General features: G+C 57.3%; 1 protein-coding gene across 4 annotated transcripts in view; it reads right to left on the bottom strand.

Annotated features, from left to right (window-relative positions):
* Positions 1 to 18,380, bottom strand: part of TTYH2 (tweety family member 2) — a 38,559-nt gene that overhangs the window by 4,808 nt on the left and 15,371 nt on the right. For 3 of the 4 annotated variants that reach the window (XM_036836971.1, XM_036836970.1, XM_036836972.1), the window contains exons 4-13: positions 15,892 to 16,112; positions 11,135 to 11,230; positions 10,568 to 10,640; positions 6,164 to 6,233; positions 5,840 to 5,895; positions 5,257 to 5,349; positions 4,947 to 5,039; positions 3,211 to 3,353; positions 2,384 to 2,566; positions 1,839 to 1,917 (exon numbers count right to left, since the gene is read on the bottom strand). In XM_036836971.1, the coding sequence (XP_036692866.1) occupies positions 1,839 to 1,917; positions 2,384 to 2,566; positions 3,211 to 3,353; positions 4,947 to 5,039; positions 5,257 to 5,349; positions 5,840 to 5,895; positions 6,164 to 6,233; positions 10,568 to 10,640; positions 11,135 to 11,230; positions 15,892 to 16,112 (1,107 nt within the window). The remainder of the gene's footprint in view (positions 1 to 1,838; positions 1,918 to 2,383; positions 2,567 to 3,210; positions 3,354 to 4,946; positions 5,040 to 5,256; positions 5,350 to 5,839; positions 5,896 to 6,163; positions 6,234 to 10,567; positions 10,641 to 11,134; positions 11,231 to 15,891; positions 16,113 to 18,380) is intronic. The other variant, XM_036836973.1, reaches the window with a different exon arrangement.

Below are 18,380 nucleotides of genomic sequence, written 5' to 3'. Positions count from 1 at the left end.
CCAGCAACCCCCCCAGGTGTGACAACCAAAGATGCCTCAAGACATGGCCAAACGTCCCCTGGGGGAGCAAACTCCCTCCTGGGTGAGACCCAGTGCTCCAAGGTAAGGCTCAAATGTCACCTCCTTAGACCCCGAAGGAGCAGTTCCTCCCTCTAGGTCCTAAAGCACCGTATGGCACTTGTTACAACAGCTTTCTGAGTCTCTCCCCCCCACCCCCGCCCCTGCAGACGATCCACGTCCTGAAGATGGGGGCTGGGTCCCCATCTCTCTTTCCGGGTCCAGCACTGTGGTTTTCCCCAGGAGCACTCGCTGGATTCCCTGAGTGCATGTGAACATCGTGGTTCTCAGGGCCAAGGTCTATTTCATTAGTCCCCCGTCCTTGGGGCTCCAGGGCTCCTAGTTCACCAACTGGATGGCTCCTTCCAAACTACCTGGATGGGGCAGGTGAAACACCTCGCCCAGCCCAGTGAAGGCAGGGGCTCCTTCCCCGACAGACCCCTGGCTCAAGAATGCAGACTTCAACCTGGTCTTAGAGCCCCCTCTTTCTTACAAAGGCCACGCCTCCGTGGAGGAGGTGGGGTGGGAGGAAGCTTGAGTGACAGCAGAAGGAGGGGGTAAAATAAATAGGCGGCTCAGTCTTACGGCACTTGCTGCTTCACACAAACATGCTTTTGTAAGGGTCAGTTTCTCCAATGCTCCAACCACCTATGTGGTGTGCTATTACATCCCCATTCTACAGATGGGGAAACTGAGGCACAGAAAGGTAAAGTACTCGCCCAAAGCCACAGAGGTCATAAGCAATGAGCTGGCATTGGAACCCAGGCATTTGGTACTGCAGCCTGTTTTTTTTTTCTCTTTTGGCCGTGCCACGATGCTTGCAGGATCTTAGCTCCCCGACCAGGGATGGAACCTGGGCCGCGGCAGTGAAAGAGTGAAGTCTGTGTTTTTGAACCTCAGCTGTCTCTATTTGCAGCTCTGTCTCAGCCAGTAGTATGAGGCGACCCTCATACTTCTCCAGGGGCAGACAGCCGGCACACCCCTCACACCCTGATGTTGCGTCTAGGTCCCCTGGCTGGGGTGGAGGGTGGGTGGGAAGTGCAAACCCCACTTGGGCACAGCCTGGGGACGTCAGGAGCTGCGGGGGGTGGGGTGGTTTGGGGCAGGCAGGTCTGGTATTAGCCCTCCCAGACCTGCCACCACAGGGGCCCCTGACCCTCTAGCCCAGGGTGTCAAGGTAAACGTAAATCTAAAAAGAAAAAATTTCCCCGGTGCAAAAAGGGAAAGAAATGCTTCTTTGAGCAGCATTTCCTTTAGAAAGCTGATCATCATAAATTACTCCTCTGTCCCTTTGAGAGGTGTATAAACCTTTTAAAGGCCAACGAAGGCTCTCAGCAGTTTTACAATCCAGGAACGTTTTCTTCCGGGGCTGGGAGCCATCTCTGAAATGGTAGCATCAGGAAGACTGTCCCCCATCTCCCTGGCAGTTAGTGAGCCCTGATGGCCACACAATTACCAGGTGGATTTAGGATGAACCAGTGTGACAAATGGTGCTGCTGAGTCCTATTGTTGGCGGACAGGAACCGTTTATCTTGAGGACAGGTATGGAATGCGGTGCGTCTACCTACCTGGCTGTGTAGGATGAGCTCTGACTTTACAGTCCCCTTAGCAGATAGCCTGCAATGTGCATGGCAGTCTGGTCTAATGCTTATCTGGTAACAAAACTTTCATTCTTTTCTACCTCTGTGGCGGGGAGTCACTGGGTCCGCAGGAGGTTTTTTTCTTCAATTATTCCCCCCTCCCCACAAGGGCAGTGCCTTTGCCCCGGGAGCCCAGGTTACCGTGGGCGGAGGGGAGCCTCTTCCAATAAGCGGCACATTCTCGTAGCGTGGGTTCCCACCGAAGAGCACAGCTTGGTTCCTGCAGGGCCGAAAGGAGCGGGGAGTGCTCAGGCTGGGGAGGCCGGGTGGGGGGGTGTCTGCTCAGATTTCTACAGGAGGGTCCCGGGGGTGTGCAGATGGGAGATGGAAAAGGACCACGGATAGACGGGAGGGAGTGAGGGCAGGAAGACAGGGAGGCCTGGGGAGAAGGAGCAGATGGGGTTATGGCGCCAGGAGCAGTGTGGCCTGGAGAGATGCAGCTTCTCGGGCCTTCAACCTGCCCTGCAAGCTTGAGGCAAAAGACCTGACACCTGCAGGGGCTCTTCCTCCAGCACTAGATGCTCCCCGGGGGACTTCCCACCTGGCATCCTGGCTGCAGGGAGGGGACCGCGCTGGCCTCGGATGCCTCCTCCCCACCCGGCTCTCTGGACCCAAACGTGCTGCCCGCAGATCCAGCCCGATGTGTCGGGGGAGGTACCGGGGAGGCCCTGGGAGCCCTGCCGTACATGTACTCCGAGACGGGGGCATTGGAGATAGTCTGGGCCGGGGGCTGCAGGCTGGTCTGGCTGCCCAGGCCGCTGCTGTAGCTGCAGAAGCTGCGAAGCTGCCCGCGAGGGGGGTTGTGGGCGGCGATGCGCCGGGCCTGGGGGTTGAAGGGGTCATCGTCGATGTCGTCGTAGTCTCTATCCCTGGAATGACACGTAGGACATGGCCAGCTGTGAGGGGCGAGGCAGGCTCCAGGCAGTGGGGTCCCGGCCTGCTTCCCAATCTTGCCTCCCAGGACTCTCCCTCTGGCCACAGGTGTCTCCTTGAGGTTCTTTGATATTACTCTGCTCCATTCCCAACTGCACATCCACCTCCTCCAGGCAGTCCACCATGCTGACCACAGGCACACGGACCCTCCCTACCCTGCTTCCTTTTCTCATCTACTCTCAAGACACTGAAATACCATCTTGTCTCTGTCTATCTCCTCAGTGAGACTATAGGCGCCCTGGTGCTACAATGTGTCCTTCTGGTATTCTGAGGCACCCCTCCCAGCAGCAGCATCACGCCACAAAGTCCTGCAGAGGAAGAGGCGATAAGCAAAGGATGCCAGGCTGTGGCATGACGCTGTCACCATCCTTGGCCCTGCTCCTGCCCTGGCCCCCTCCAATCTCCTTTTGGGGTTCTGTCTGGACTTCCAGGGACGCTTGGGCAGAAAACCAGCCAGCCTGTTGGGGCTGAATGCCTGGTCCCCCTGCTGCCCTTCTCCATCCCAGGTTATCAGCTCTCGGTTCAGTCACAGAGCTGAGCCTCCCACCTCCTCCCCCAGGAAGCCGCCCAGGCAGCCCACCTGGTGGCAAAGTGCTTCCAGGCCCCTGGCCCCATGCAGATCATGGTGGAGAAGGCGAGGGCGGCCAGGAGGGAGAAGAGGCCGAGGTACAGCAGGCCCTTGAGGCCGTCGTAGCAGATGCCAGTGAGGGCATCCAGGTAGTCCTGGCGGAGGAAGAGGGACACATAGCTGGAGGGGGAGTGGGACACAGCCTGGGGTCTGAGCTGGTCTCTGAAAGCCCCTCTCCCCCAGCCTGGACTCGGGATCTCTGCCCCTCCCCCATCCCAAGCACCTTGAATAGCCACTCAGGGTCCACGCTCGGGACCCCAACACCATGGGGCTTCTCGGGTTCTCTCTACAAGCCTTTGCTGAATACCTACTGTGTGCTGGGCTCTGAACAGGACAGATGAGCTTGCGGGGTGGGGGAGCCAGGGGGCGGGGGGCATTTAATCTGAGGCCAGGATGGCAAGGAGTGGAGTGTGCCTTGAGCACCTGAGGCAAAGCAGACAAGCTTGGTGTGTTCAGGAAAGAGGAAAAAGGCCATCAGGGGACGGGTGAGATGGCACCAGGCCATGCTGGGCCTCGCAGGACAGGCGAGGAGTTTGAACTTTACACAAGGTGATGGGAAGACATGGGCAGGTTTGGGGATGGAAGGGATGTGATCCTATCCATTTTTAAAAGACCGCTCTGGCTCCCTGGCTGCCATATATGAAAGGTAAGAGGGCAGGAGAAAGTGGGGACCGGTTGGGAGGTCACGGTTTTCACCCAGGGGAGCGGGAGGGTTCTCGGACCAAGGCAGGAGCTGTGGAGGGAGAGAGAAGTGGACGGAGCAGGATATATCTGAGAGTATAGTTGTGAGGACTTGCTGAGGGATTGGATGTGGACGGGGAGGGAGGGTACTGGGGCGACTCCCATGTTCTCAGCTCTGAAGTCAGACTGCTGGGGTCGGAAACCCAAGCCCTTGAATTGATAGCTCTGGGATCTTCGGTAAGCTACTTTTTAGGTATACATATAGATAGATAGATAGGTAGATAGATACATCTGTCTATCTGCCTATCTATCTATCCATCTATCCATCCACATACATAGACACACACACGCATGTTGCTTATCTATAAAATTTCCCATGAAATAACATGTATCTCACAGTAAAACTGTGAGTAAAACTGTGACATGTTGGATATAAACTGCACAGAACAAGGCTGAACACAGAACCAAGGACTCAGTAAATGGCAGCTGTGAACATTATTACGAATATTTGCTCGAAATCCACACGGGACGTGAAAGCCATTGACATGCACTGGCTTTCTGCTTTGGGGAAGAGAGGGCCTCACATACTCCCAGTGTGTTCCCTGCACGATCGTCGGATATTCCAAACTCCTAGAGATGACGCTGGCAATGAGAATGGGATGTCCACTTGCAATTCAGGAATTGGTCAGGTGACCAGATGGCTGGGAGTCTGGGCAACGGGGAACAGCCTCCCTCATACAGCTCAGGGCCCCCCAGCGTTCTAGAGGTAAACGGATCCAACTCTCCTACCCGCACCCCCTAGTACCTTTCACTGAGGCTCCCCGGCTCGGCTACTGGAGAGAATCCAGAAGCCAGGCACCTCTTCTACCCCATTCCCTGAGCCTGAAGGGAGCCCAGGCAATCACTCTCCCAGCCTCGGCAGCCTTCTCTCTGGGAAGATGTGGCCTGCTGGGGTGTCCCACCCCCCCCCCCGCCTTCCACCCGCGCCCCCAGGGCCACCCCGGCACCTTGTGCAGCCCCCGGCAATCCAACATGGCCATCAGCTGGTGGAGGCTGGACTCGGATGAATTCAACAGGAGCTGGATTCTGAGCAGATCTTTCTGAAGCCGGAAGAAAGAAAGAGGCGAACATGCAGACAGATGGAGAGGCAGAGCATGAGCGCTGGGGGCAGGGCTTGTGGATAAAACCGCAAACCGCAGCTTTTGCAGAGAGGCCTTTAAAGCCGAAGGAAGTGGCTAGACTGCCGGGAGGGGAAACTTTCTTTCCATAGCCTGGTCTGCGAAGCCCGGCCCTGTGGGAGGTGGCCGGCCCCCTTACCTCTGCCGTGGGGAAGAGCGGGACCGCAAACTGCAGCAGTCCCGTCACCTGGGTCTGCATGTTGCTCAGCGAGCGCTGGAAGACGGTCAGTGCCTGGGCCAGGAGAGACCGAGGTCCCGCGTGAGCTTGATGCCCAGGAGCCCCCGCAGCCGCCTGATTCCCCGGCAGCCCCTCCCCCGTCTGCAGCCGCAGTCGCTTCCCGGATCCTGGCCCTTCCTGCTTACAGGAGGTCTTCCCCTCAGCCCTCAGGCTTCTCCAGAGCCGCACCATTCTCTTGCTTCCTGCTACTCTAAATGTCCTGCTGGGACAGCCTTGGGAGGGGGGGTGCTTGTGAGAAACGCAGAATCTTGGGCCCCAACCCAGATCTACTGCACAACCTCTGCCTGGTAACCAGCATCCAGGGTGACGGATGGGCAAGCCCGCTGACCAAGAGCACTGTCCCCTGCAGAGGACCCCAAAGAAGCAAAGAACACCCAGCCACTGCCACCTTATTGGTCAGTGCTGGGGCTTGGGGTCAAGAGGGAGCGAGCTGACCACCGAGGGGGCTGGGGGCAGGGTGAGGGCTGGGCTGGGCAGGCCGTACCTGCTGGAAGGGGCTGCTTGTACTCTGACTGCAATACAGGTAATAACGGGTCACCTCTGCAAGGCAAAGACACTGGGTCAGGCAGGCGCTCACATGTGACCGGGTGCTCATCCATCCTCAGCGGCCAAGCCGGTACCCGAGCTCCCAAAGGAGGTAGCTTCTAAGAAATGACCCAGCGGTCCAGCTGGACCTGAAGTACAGGGGTGGGAGGCACTGGGTGACTACAGTGCTGAAAGGGGTAAGTAGGGACACAGTCTGGCTGACCACGGGCCTGGACTGAGCATCCTGAGTGGCTCTGACCACAGAGGCCCCAGAGCTTGTTACCTGTGCGGAGCTGGCCCTCCGTGATGTTCAGGATGAAGGCGTCGGGAGCCGCGCAGAAGTCGCCGGTGCCCTGAGCCGTGGAGAGACGGGAGGGGTGGAGGAAAGTCACATACCGGGGCCCTGGGAGGAACCGGGTGCCCTTGGCCCCAGGCACGGGGACCCCGCAGCTCAGACCTCGGTGGGCAAGAATAGTCAACAGCCATCCTCCCTGCGCTCGAATCCTGGCTCTGCCCCCGCCCAGCTCTGTAACTTTACAGACAAATGCCTTATCCTGTGTCTCAGCGGCCTCGTCAGTCACATGGAGAGAAAAACGCTATTCACCTAATGAATTAATCTACATAAAGTACTCAGAAAAGTGGCCAACAGCAGGCACTACGGTTAACTCTTATTTCCAAATGCCTCTTCTGGGGTGGACCTGGGTCAAGGGTAAGCTGCGGAATGAGTTTTGGAGAGTTATTTGCACCATGGCCTCGTTTGCTCATCTCTATTTTATTTTTTGTCTCGCTGTTACCAAGTCCACCCCCGCTCTGGGGCTGTCCATCTATGAAGCCTCCCTCAGAATCTCTTTCTAAAGAACTACATTGGTGCTGAATCCATCTTTGAGCTTTTGGGTGCAGGTCCTGTCATGATGAGATGGGGGACCAGGAAGAGCACGGGGCTGAGGACACGGGTTCCAGGCTCTGCCACTGCCGCGCTGGGGGACTGGGACACGGCAGTGCGGCCTGGCTAGGTGACCACCAAGGGCCCACAGGGCTGAGTGGAAGCACATCTGGGCCCTGGAAGAGGCAGCGGCAAGGAGGCCATCCTCTGAGCCAGGCCCTCCCCAGATCTGGCCTGGGGGGTGCAGTGGGACACTGGGTAGAGGGGGGAAGTCCACCTTTCAGAGCAGCCAGGGGAAGCTCTGGTCCTCTGGCCCGTTCCCAGGGGCACCCCTGCTCCAGTGCGTGCTCTCCAAGCCGGGGACTCCTCTCCACGGCCCTTTCCTGCCCGTGCCCTGTCCTCCTTCAGGAAGGGCTGCCTCAGGGGGCAATGCTGGAGCATCGCTCATTCATTCACCGAGTTGACAAATATTTATTGAGTACCTACTAGGTGCCAGACGATGTTCTAGGCATGAGACACAGTGGCAAGCTGTACTATGGCACTTACGGTCTAGAAAGTGTGTGTCTGGGTGGGATTGGGGAATCAAATGCCCCTCCAGATACAGAGCTTCCACAGAGCCACATCTGTACACGCACACGTGCTCACACAACCACATGCCTCGGGACCCTGGGAGAACCATTTAATACTCAAATCACTAGGGTCCATCATCAGACTGGTTTATTATTATAGATCAGAGCTGCTGCACCAGCGGGCCCAGGGGTGCACCCTCACCCCCGTTACAGGAGTGGCAGAGAGAGGGGAGCCAGAGCCAAGCAGGGGGATGGGGAGGCCTTGGGAAACATGAAGAGCGAGGCCGCCATCTTGGTCTGGGTCACCCCCAACAAGTTTGGGATCCAAAGAAGGACAGGAGGCCGCTGGCAGAGGCTCCACCAGGGATGCGCCCCTCACCCCCCCTCCTCAGGCCGGGCCTGCTCTTCAGACCCTCAGTGAGGATTCAGCCTTCCTATCGGTGAAGACAAGGGCCCGTATGTGCGTGTGCACGCGTGTGCTTTCTTCACGCAACGGGGATGGGGATGGGGGCGGGGGCGGGGGAGGGTGCGCCGAGCACAGTTGAAGTCACCCTGTGACCCTCCTAGAAAGGGAGTAAATGTGCAGTAAAGCAATGGATCCTTACTATGTGCCTCCCAGGGGTCAACCAACCCATCTCGTCCCAACAACAACCCTTCAAGGAGATTGCTGTTCTCCCCATTTTACACAAGAGGAGACAAGGAGACGGAGGCCTGGGGAACTTCAGTTATGGTCCCAGGGCCCCCTGCTGGGGAGGGGGGGAGGGGATGAGGACCCAGCCAGGGGGGTTCCAGAGGCCAGGCTCCTTGGGCTTGGAGCATATAATTGTAATATTTACCTAGTTATTTGCTTTTGTATTTGTTCAAAGTATTGGCTATTTTTATAAAATTCTTTGGAAGTTTTTCCTTTATTAATTGGAAGCAGATTACTTTTTGCACTATTAAAATAAGCTTATTATATGAAATATTTAAAAAAAAGAACCCTCGCTGGGTTAGGGCCCAGTGAGGTGGGCCCGCCGTCCCTCCATGGCCGATTCCCAGGGAGACCTCGGCTCAGTCAGTGGTGCCCTGCGGCCAAAGCACCTGGGTGACCCTTTCCTCCTTCTTCTCCCGGAATCCACTTCTCCCCCTTCCTTCTCCTTGGGCTCCTTCTCTCCTCTCTGCCCCTCACCCTTCACCTCTGCCTTACACTCCTGACTGCACAGGGGGTGGTCGAGCAGATAAGGCTCAGCTCCCCAGCTCCCAGCTCCCTCCCCATCACATTCTTAGGGGCAACGCTCCTGTCTCATGGAGGCCCTTTCTGGGGGACGGGGAAGGCACGGGGTGAGGCCACCCCTGCAGTGGGAAGGCAGTGCTGGAGCTCTGGTTCCACAGATCTCAAAAACAAAAACACCCCCAAAAAAACAGGCTCAGACAGCAGGGGCAGTGGCCGCACAAAAGCTCCCCACAATAGCCTTTGCGGGCCTCGCTCCTTCTCCCCCCACTTCCTATTAAAATGCAGCAGGATGTGCAGCCCCATCAAAGCCCCATTCACTCCCTCGCCCTCTCTCTCTCTCACACAAGGGCCTGACTAATCGAATCAGGGAAACGGCCTTTCTCTCCAGCTCCCTGTCATCCCGGGGCTCTCAGCTGGGAGCTGAAGTCCCCGCTGGGACGGAGCTGTCTCCCAAAAGGCAGCCCGCGGTGGCCAGCTGGAGGCCATCGCTGCTTTGAGAAGGCAGACGGGGAAGGGCCCACCATATGCAAGCTTCTCTGCGCCCACGCTTGTCCCTGGAGGAGAAGCTGTCGCCAGGCAGCTGTGCGAGGGGCTCCGGCCAGCAGCCGCTCCCCCCAGACCGTGTACAGCCCGCCCAGCTCCAGATGACGGCAGGATGCATTTGAGCATGACCTGCGCTCTCCTGCTCTGCTCTTGCCCGTATCTGGAGCGGCCTCAGCCCTGGGGATGTAGGCTCCTGCCTTTCGCCTGTCCAGTGCGCCCTCCTGCCCAAAGCGGACACTGAATGGGGGGAGGGGAGACAAAACAGGAGATGCCCACCTTCTCCCCCTTCCGGACAAGCTTTGCCCAAAGCTACTCTGAGCCAAGCTGCACCAGGGTCTACTCATTCTGGGGGCCTCATGGATGCAAAGTGGCCAAGGCCAGAGCCACCAGCCAGCCCTCAAGTCACTGGGCCAGGCACGCATTTGGGTAGAGGGGTTCCAGTGAGCCCTTTTCTTTTCTCCCCAGGTTGAAAGGGCAGAACGGATGCAGGTCACGGGGTTACTTTGTGGCCCTTAAGTCAGCTAGGGGTTCCCGGAAATCCCTCGGTACATCCTGCCCCCTGTGCCACACACACACACACACACCGTGCACCGCCATGTATCGATTCACATGGGATTGCAATGATCTGCCTACATGTCTTTCTTCTGCGGGCTGCGACTTAGTCAGGAGCTAACATCATGCCCTCCTGTTTCTGCATCCCCAGGCCCCCGCATCATTGAGTGCCACACAGCCAAACGTCAGCTGAACGAACGAACGAATGAATGAATGACACGCACACAGCTTCTCTAGAGCATTAGGTCTATTAAAGACCAAACATACTTGCATAGGAAGCTTCCCCCCTTACACTCCTGACCCACCTTGTGTGTGTGTGTGTGTGTGTGCGCGCTTGGTTTTGTTTTTTTCACATCTCGAGGCACCCCATCAGGAAACATACACCACTGCGTTCTAGATGGTGTGTGTGAGTCCAAGGGCAAGGGGACGGGAAGCAGGTGAAACGCCACCTTCCCCGTTCCTGACACCGGGGAAGCCGGCCCAGGAGTGTGCTTCTGAAGCTGGAGGGCTCCTCCAGCCTGAGGTTCAAATCCCGCCCACACCCACCAGACCTGGTTAGTTCTTTATACCCAGAGAGAAGGCACCTGGTCATCTGTGCCCGTCCTCACAAGCCGTGGCTGGGAATGGGCCAGCGGGGCGGGAAAGGGATCAGGCTTCAGGGGTCTCATCTTGGCTCTGCCCCCAAATGCCTCGTGACCCTGGGCGAGCCCCTTCCTTTCCCCGGGCCTGTGTCCCCATCTGAAGGGGGAGGGGGCTGGCACAGATGAGCCCAGCCCCTTTAGTCCTGAGACTCTGGGGTTCTAGGTTAGGGAATGAGACTGGCAGGTGGCCCTGCCCCGGGGACGCTGGACGGGACACATCGATGCACCACCAGACAGACGGTCCACCTGGTCAGACCACCCAGCACCCCCAGGGCCCCCAACTCACCACTGCCGCAGCAGTGTCAGCGGCCAGGGACGTCCAGCTGAGGAGCAGGGCCAGCACCCCACAGCACAGCACCCTAGGAGAGAGGCAGCTGCCGGTGGGATCCAGGCCAAGGCCGGCAGGCGGGGGACCCCGTGATGGCTGTCACCCCGCCAACCTTCAGCGCCCTTCCTCTCGGCTACGATCTTGTCCCCCCGACCCCCAGACTCTTGCGGTGGCCCTGAGGGCAGCCTCAGCCCCTGCCCTGACATCGCCCCGCTGACTGCCGGCAGAGGGATATGGACCGATGCCTGGGGCACAGGTCCCTGAGCCGAAGAGACATGGCAGTGAGGGCGCAAGCTGAGGCGGCGAGTGGCTGTAACGCCTCAGCTGCTCAACAGTCAGGCCCAGGAGGGAGGGGACACGTGGGAGAAAGCCTGGAGCTGGCTTGGTGTCCGTATGGTGAGTTGGCGGCTGCTGCCCCCACGACATCCTCCCAGCCCTGCCAGGCCCTCATCTCTCTCATGGTGGCACTGTCACCCCACACCCTTGGCCAGCTCCTGTCCCAGGCCCAGAGGCGGGGCTACTCACGAGGCCAGGAGGCACCTGGAGCTCTTGGCCAGTCCCAGGCAGGCGAGGAGGCAAAGGACCAGGTCCAGGACGAAGAACAGGAGGTAGGAGAGCCACCTGAGCAGACGGGAAGGGATGGTCAGGGGGAGCATCTGCCCACCTGGGGCCCACCAGGGAGGCCTGGACCACTGTCCCAGGCCCGCTGGACCCTTCGTGATACAAACCGCCCACAGCCAGTGGCTAAGCAAACTAGACCAGGGGAGCGTCCCTGCCCCGGACAGGAGAAGCCGGCGTGCACGGCCGACAGCTCCTCTGGGCTCCGGGAGCTGCACCCGCTTCTGCCCGGACAGAGGAGTCACCTTTCCCTGCCCCGGCTGAAGGTCTGGACCAGCACGGGCCCCTGAACTTTCTGCAGTGATGGAAGTGGACCACCTCTGCACTGTCCACTCTCTCTGCCACTACCCACGTGTGGCCACGAGAATGTGAAACATGGCTGGTGCAACCGAGGAAATACATTTCTCCTTTCATTTACTTTTTTTTCCCTTTTTTTAAACTTTTTTTTAAATTGAAGTATAGTTGCTGTACAATATTACATAAGTTACAGGTGTACAATACACTGGCTCACAAGTTTTGGAGGTGATACTCCGTTTATAGTTATTATAAAATATTGGCTACATTGTACAATATATCCTTGTAGCTTATTTTATTTTTTTTAATTTAAATTTTATTTTATATTGGAGTATAGTTTTTTTTCTTTCTTTTTTGGCCACACCCGGCGGCATGTGGGATCTTAGCTCCCCGACCAGGGATCGAACCCACGCCCCCTGCAGTGGAAGCGCGGAGTCTTAACCACTGGACCGCCAGGGAAGTCCTGGAGTATATGTAGTTGACTTACAATGTTGGTTTCAGGTGTACAGCAAAATGATTCAGTTATACATATACATATATCCTTTTAATTAGGTTTTGATTTCAAGCACCTTTTGTGCCAGGCACCGAGCTTAGCGCCAGGGGATTCTCGGATGAGTGGGTTCATCCCCAGACCATCAGGAGCTCGGGGTGGGGCAAGGGAGCCCAGGCCAGGCCATCCCAGGGCACCAAGAACCTCCAGGCCTCCCAGCCCCTCACTCCTCTGGCCTTTTGCTGCCCACCCAGGGCTGAGGTGATGGGGAAAGGCGGTCACGCACCAGCTGGAGAACTTGGCAAGTTGCACCCCCCTCCCCCTTGAGCCTCAGTTTGCAAACCTGTGAAGGAGGCCGGAACTCTGTGAGGATTAAGTGCTCGCTAAATGAAAAGGGAAACAAAGAAAGGCAGAGGGATTCCGGGGTCCCTGCTTTTCTGCTTCTGCAAAGCATGGGCTGCAGAGCCCAGGGTACCCAAGTCCAAGGGTGCTGAGAAGATCCCAAGCAAAGAGCCCTGGTTCGTTCCCTTCCAAACAGGATTCCAAGGCGCCCTCACAGCTCAGCTCCAGCCTCGCTGAGCAGCCACTTCCATCGGCCCTGCGCTGGGGGACCAATGTGAGCGTTGGGAACTGGTGGCCGGAGAAGGCAGGGAGCAGAGAGAAGGGGCTTCTCCTAGTCCCAGAAGAGGGGAGTCTTCTGATCATTATGTCTCCTGATGCAAAAGCCAAGTAAATACGTTGACTTCTCTCCAGCAAAGGTTTTCTGCTTCACTAATACCACAAAGAGGGTAAGAAAGAGCCTGGAGTGTGGGTAGGGAGTGGGGTGGAGCTGGAAGAAAGTGACAAAGAAGCTCCAGTGGGGGAGAGCACGCTGGAAGCCGCCTGGCAGCCAAACGAGGTTCCTTCCCCCTTTACGAACTCCCCCCTTTACGAACGGAGGCTAAACGCCTCAAAAAGGGGACTAATCAAAATCCTCGATTCCCTGCCTGGAGCGGAGCCGGGGCAGCCACTGTAGTCTCTGGAGCTCCCAGGAATGGATCTAGCGGCTCTGGCGAAGTGCAGAGCCCGCCCCGCCCTCCACTAGGACAAGGCCACCAAGAGCCAGTCTTCTTAGAATCAGAGTCGGAGCTTGAAAGAACCTCAGGAACATCTAGCATTAGAATCTCATTCTACAGGGCCTCCCTGGTGATGCAGTGGTTAAGAATCCGCCTGCCAATGCAGGGGACACGGGTTCGAGCCCTGGTCCGGGAAGATCCCACATGCCGCGGAGCAACTAAGCCCGTGCGCCAAAACTACTGAGTCCGTGCGCCACAGCTACTGAAGCCCACGTGCCTAGAGCCCGTGCTCCGCAACAAGAGAAGCCACCGCAATGAGAAGCCCGCACGCCGCAAGAAGAGTAGCCCCCACTCGCCGCAACTAGAGAAAGCCCGCACGCAGCAACGAAGACCCAACGCAGCCAAAAATAAAATAAATTAAATAAATTTTTTAAAAAAGAACCTCGTTCTACAGATTGTTAAACTGAGGCCCGTGGTAGAAGAGCCTGGCCCAGGAATTCCAGACTCTCCATGTCTCGGAGCCTTCCTACAAGAGACAGAGCCAGCCGCCAGGCGCCTCCCAAAGTCCTGGTTTCATGTTTCCAACCTAAAGGTTTCTTGTTACCTCTCTCTCCTCTCCTCTGCACATTAGCAGGAAATCAGTTAGGACTGCTTCTAATCGACTCTCCACAATGACTGTGTTTCAAGGCATCCACGCCTCCTTGTGTAGTAAAGGGTTCCTGGAAACAGCTCTGCGAGGCGGATGCATTTTCCCAGAGGAGCCCGGGGATGACCTGGGGATGTGTTTCTAACCAAGAACTTGGCTCTCGCAGGAGCAGCTCAGGCCCCTACTCTCTCAGCTCCTCCCATATCCGGTGTTGATGCGCTTGCTGTTACACCCTTTGTAAATCTCCGGAGAGGAGTCTCGTGGCTTTTTAATTGCCTCCAATACTTAGCCAGGCCTTGTGTAAAAGTACTAAAAAGAATTTGCTTAGCTGGATGGCTGTGCTCTAGAGCCATATGGAAAGCAAAGATGAGGAGGCCGCCCAAAGGAGACCCAGCCCCTAAGGCTGGTTAGGTCATGAAGAATAAAATAAGGCTTTTGTTTTAGGGCAGCTCAGGCAAGAGGCGGGAGTAAACAGCAGATGAGGGCAAGGGGCAGAACATCACTAACGTTCAAGAGCCTCAGGTGCTAACCTTGAACTAGACCTGAACAAGGGGTGGAAGTCGGGGATGGGGGTTCCAGGGGACGCTCTCAGTCGCCCACATTGAAATAGATACTGTGCAGCGGTCACCACACTTACCCCATCTTTTCATAAAATCATCTTAAACATAAGTCCCGGTTGATACATACATTCTGACTTATTTCACCATAGTCATTCTCAAAATGCCCGCATTAGGCCCTTCAGTGTACATGGCCCCAGGTTAGGTCCACTCAGAGAGAATGGCAGGGTCAAAACGGATACCTACTTTCCACGACAAAAAGATTTAGGAGGCTCAGGCAATGACTGTCCCTCATGTCACAGGACTAATCAGATGCCACTGTATTGGGTCACAAGTCAGTGAGTTGGCAGTCCTTAGAGTTGCAGTTTCTTTTTGGTCACTTGGGAGAAAGGTGTTTTTGCACGTGAGCAAAAAAAAATCTGGTGGGAAGCTGCATTGGTGACGTCTGGAAAGGCAGGGGCTGGATGGGCGGGGAAGGGAGGGACGAGGAGCGTTGTCCAGGGCCAGGGGACCTAATGAGCTTCCCCTGGTTGGGGCCCGGCCATCTCCTACCCTGGGGAAAGGAGAGCCCTGGATGGGGAGGTCTCTGGCCAGAGGCCACCAGAAGCATTTTCTCTGGGTCAGTTCAGCCTGGGATGGGGCTTTCTCATAAAGGGGAAATGAATCCAGAGTAAACTGTGCAATGTTGTGGTAAAGACTCTGACCTTTGCTAATGGCTTGAAGGGGAGGCAACAAATTATGGGGGGGAGGGGCATCCAAAGAGCGGATACTTGCTCTTCAGGGCTCCTGTGTCCATTGCTCCCCAGCACTGCCTCCGTGCCAGGAGCCCTGCCCTGGGTGCGCAAGGACGTGTATGCCACGAGTGGGTGTCACCCTTCGGCTGGGAGCCCCCCAAAGCCGGGACTGCCGCCTCCTTTCTTGGCTGTCCCCAGAGTGACCTTCACCAGACCCTGTGCGTGGAGGGAGGGCAGCCGGTCCCTGGTCAGCTGGCCTGTGTCCAGGGCCTTCACCTGGGATGGGGTTTGGGTGATGGGGAGGCAGGGGGGACGTAAGTGAAACCCCAAAGGCTCGATGACACAGGTATGAACCTGCATACCTGATACGGCAAAGGTGGGGTGGCGCCCCGCAGCCCACATCACTCAGGCCGGAGACATCTCTGAGCTCGCTAAGCAGCTGCCATTGGGGGGAGGCAAAGAGGCTGCCATCTCCCCGACCCCCTGCACCTCTGTGGCCGAGAACGCAGGTGCAGGGAGCCCTGTCCCAGAAACCCGGGCAGGTGAGGAACCCATAAGCCACCAGCACTTCACCCAGCGCCAGCCACAGAGGATGCTGGTCCCGGAGGAGCCCGCTGCTGTGTGAGGAGGGGTGGGAGGCCAGGTCCAGCCTCCTGCGCTGAGATCTGGGCACATCACTGCCCCTGCCGGGGGCCCAGCGCCTGCCTGCACAAGCAGGCTGTACTACGTGCCCACCGCTCGGCCCCCACCAGCCCTCATGCCCTAGGGGTTTCAGTCATCAAGGCTTATTAAGACCTTCTGGTGGCACTTCCCAGCCCAAGCCCCAGGACGCTGGCTTGGATGAAGGAAGCTGGTGCAGCCCCACCACCCCTCCCCGGGGCCCCTCACCGGTAGTACTCCACGTAGCCAGTCTGGCTGGCCAGTTCGGTCAGCTCCTCAGTGACCTCTGTCCACACGGGCACCCCTGCCAACTGCACGATGACGTTGCCCGCCATCTGCTGCATGAACTTCAGCGTCTGGAGGTAATCTCCCCGGGTGGCAAAGATCTCACTGAGCCGGGCCAGGTGCTGCTCGAGGTCCACCTTCATCTTCTGGGTGGTTCCAGACACCTGGGGAGGGGCAGGGCTTCTGAGTCTGGCCTCGGGTCGGGGGAAGCCAGAGAGGTAAACCCTCTGCCTCAAACTCTGGAGGAGAAGAGCTTGGCCTTGAATGAGTGCCCCACGGGCGCCACCCCCAGCCCTGAAGAGTCATGAGGCTGTGGTCCAGACGGAGGATGGGCAGCGGAGGCTCCCACTACCCGCCCAGCCCGTGGGTCCCTCCATCCAGGGGACAGGCTCGATCTGGCCCTACCTAACCAGGACCTGGGCTCCAAGACACAATGCTTTCCTAGAAAGACAGACCCAGATGGGGAAACAAACAAGAGAAGCCATTTTTCTTCCTTGAAGATTCTCTTCAAAGTTTAAACACTTTGGGTGATGAATTCTTTTGGGGGTTGAGGAATAAAATGTTTAAACTGAAGGGTCCCTCTGTTGCTACCTGACCTTTTGTTCCCACAATAGGCTTTCTCAGCGTCTCACAAGAGAAAGGCTTTGTTGTAGAGCAAACGACAGCCCACAGCGTCAGAACAATGGAACTTTGAAATAATACAGGCAGACGGGATCCTGCCTCCAAGCAGCCGGGACACGTGACAGGAGGAGGAAATCGGCGCCTTCTCTGTGCTTGTCCCCCTCCCCACCACGTTTGTCCTGCCTGGAGCTGAGCAGACCCTGAAGGAAGCGTCTCTCTGCTCAGAAGTAGAGAGGGAAGGTCAATGGAGGTGACTCTCCTGGGCCTGCAAACAAGGACCACAAGAATTAGAAAGGTGCCTCTCGATAGCCCAGATGCAGGGTCCCGGCAGGGGCTGGAGACCCAGCCTGGGAACCCCAAGCACCTCCCTGCCAAGTCCGTTCTGAGCCTGGGTGTCAGCACGAGGGGAAGAAGGGCTTCGTTGCTCTGAAGCTGTCAGGCTACAGCAACAAGCACAACTGGTTGGAAGCGGGAAGTGCGTGCTACTCCTCCAGGCAACCTTCAGCTCCCCCAGGTCTGGAAGGAAGAGAAAAATAACCCAGAATGGGCGTTCCCTGGCGGTCCAGTGGTTAGGACTCTGCGCTTTCACTGATGAGGGCCGTGGGTTCAATCCCTGGTCGGGGAACTAAGATCCCGCAAGCCGTGTGGTACTGCCAAAAAAAAAAAAAAAGACCCAGAAGAAGGTTTAGGAGCGTCCCATGGGGAGAGCTCTGCAGAGGGGTGATCAGACCCCACTCCTGGCAGCAAACGCTGTTTCTCCGCATTAGGGGGGACTTGACAGCAACTTTGTGGCCTTTCACATCTGCGCTAGGCTAGGAGTTCCTGGTTCCGGAAAAGAGAATGGCCCCCTTTGTTGCATTTTATTTCTTTCAGTGTCAGCGGCTTGTTCCTTTTCCCGGCTTGTTGCTGGTTCTTACAAACATCCCAGAGGATGGAGCAGTGGTTCTCCAGCTGTGGCCCCTGGGCCAGCAGATCGGTGTTATCAGCTGGGAACTCATTATAAGTGCAAATTCTCAGCCTGGTCCCAGACCTACAGAATTGGAAAGTCTGGGGGGGGGCCCCCCATCTGTGTTTATCAAGCCCTCCAGGGGATTCTGATGCAAGCTCAAGTTTGAAAATCTCTGAGAAAGGAGGAAGCTCCCTCTTAGAGAGGGAGTTAATAAGGTTTTCTAGACGGGCAGGGGATGAAGTGCCAGGAGATGAAGGGGTGGAGCCTTGGCAGACCGGGGGCAGGGCCCCCATCTCAGGGCCTTGAAGGGAAGGGCTAAGACCAGACCCCTGGGTTCCAGTACTTGCTCTAACACATACTAGCTCCCTACCCTGGAGCAGCAATACGACCTCTCTGTGCCCAGTTCCTTCCCCAGGGCTGCCCACAGGCCTGATGCCAACTCAGAGGAGAACCCCCAGGAGTCTCAGTGGCCCCCAGAACACGTGGCTCAAACTCGAGCCAGCTGAGCTCCCGGGGGCTGTAGAGCCCAAGGCCCTGCTTTTAAGCTGAGACCCCAGTGGGTTAGAGGTGTACAAGATGCCCTGAGTGAGTCACTGGGGCCCAGATGGGGGGCGCTGGATCCAGAGAAAGGACCCACCTGGCACTCCCAAATGACCCTTTGTGACCCCCCAAATCAGAGTGTGCAGCTGATCCAGGACCCTGCCGCCGCCCACCGAGGCACAGGGCTCCCTCAGGGAGGAAGGGCGCAGGCCTGGGGCTTCTGGTCTGGGAGCCTGCGAGGGCCCACCTGGCTCTGGCCCAGGTCTTAGCCGCCTGGCTTGTCTCCCGAGTGCCGCCGCCCCCCAATCCAAGCCTCCTCTCT

Source organism: Balaenoptera musculus, chromosome 20 (assembly GCF_009873245.2).
Source record: "Balaenoptera musculus isolate JJ_BM4_2016_0621 chromosome 20, mBalMus1.pri.v3, whole genome shotgun sequence".
NCBI lineage: Eukaryota > Metazoa > Chordata > Mammalia > Artiodactyla > Balaenopteridae > Balaenoptera > Balaenoptera musculus.
The sequence above is the reverse complement of the archived record's forward strand: the minus strand, read 5'-3'. Positions and strand labels throughout refer to the sequence as shown.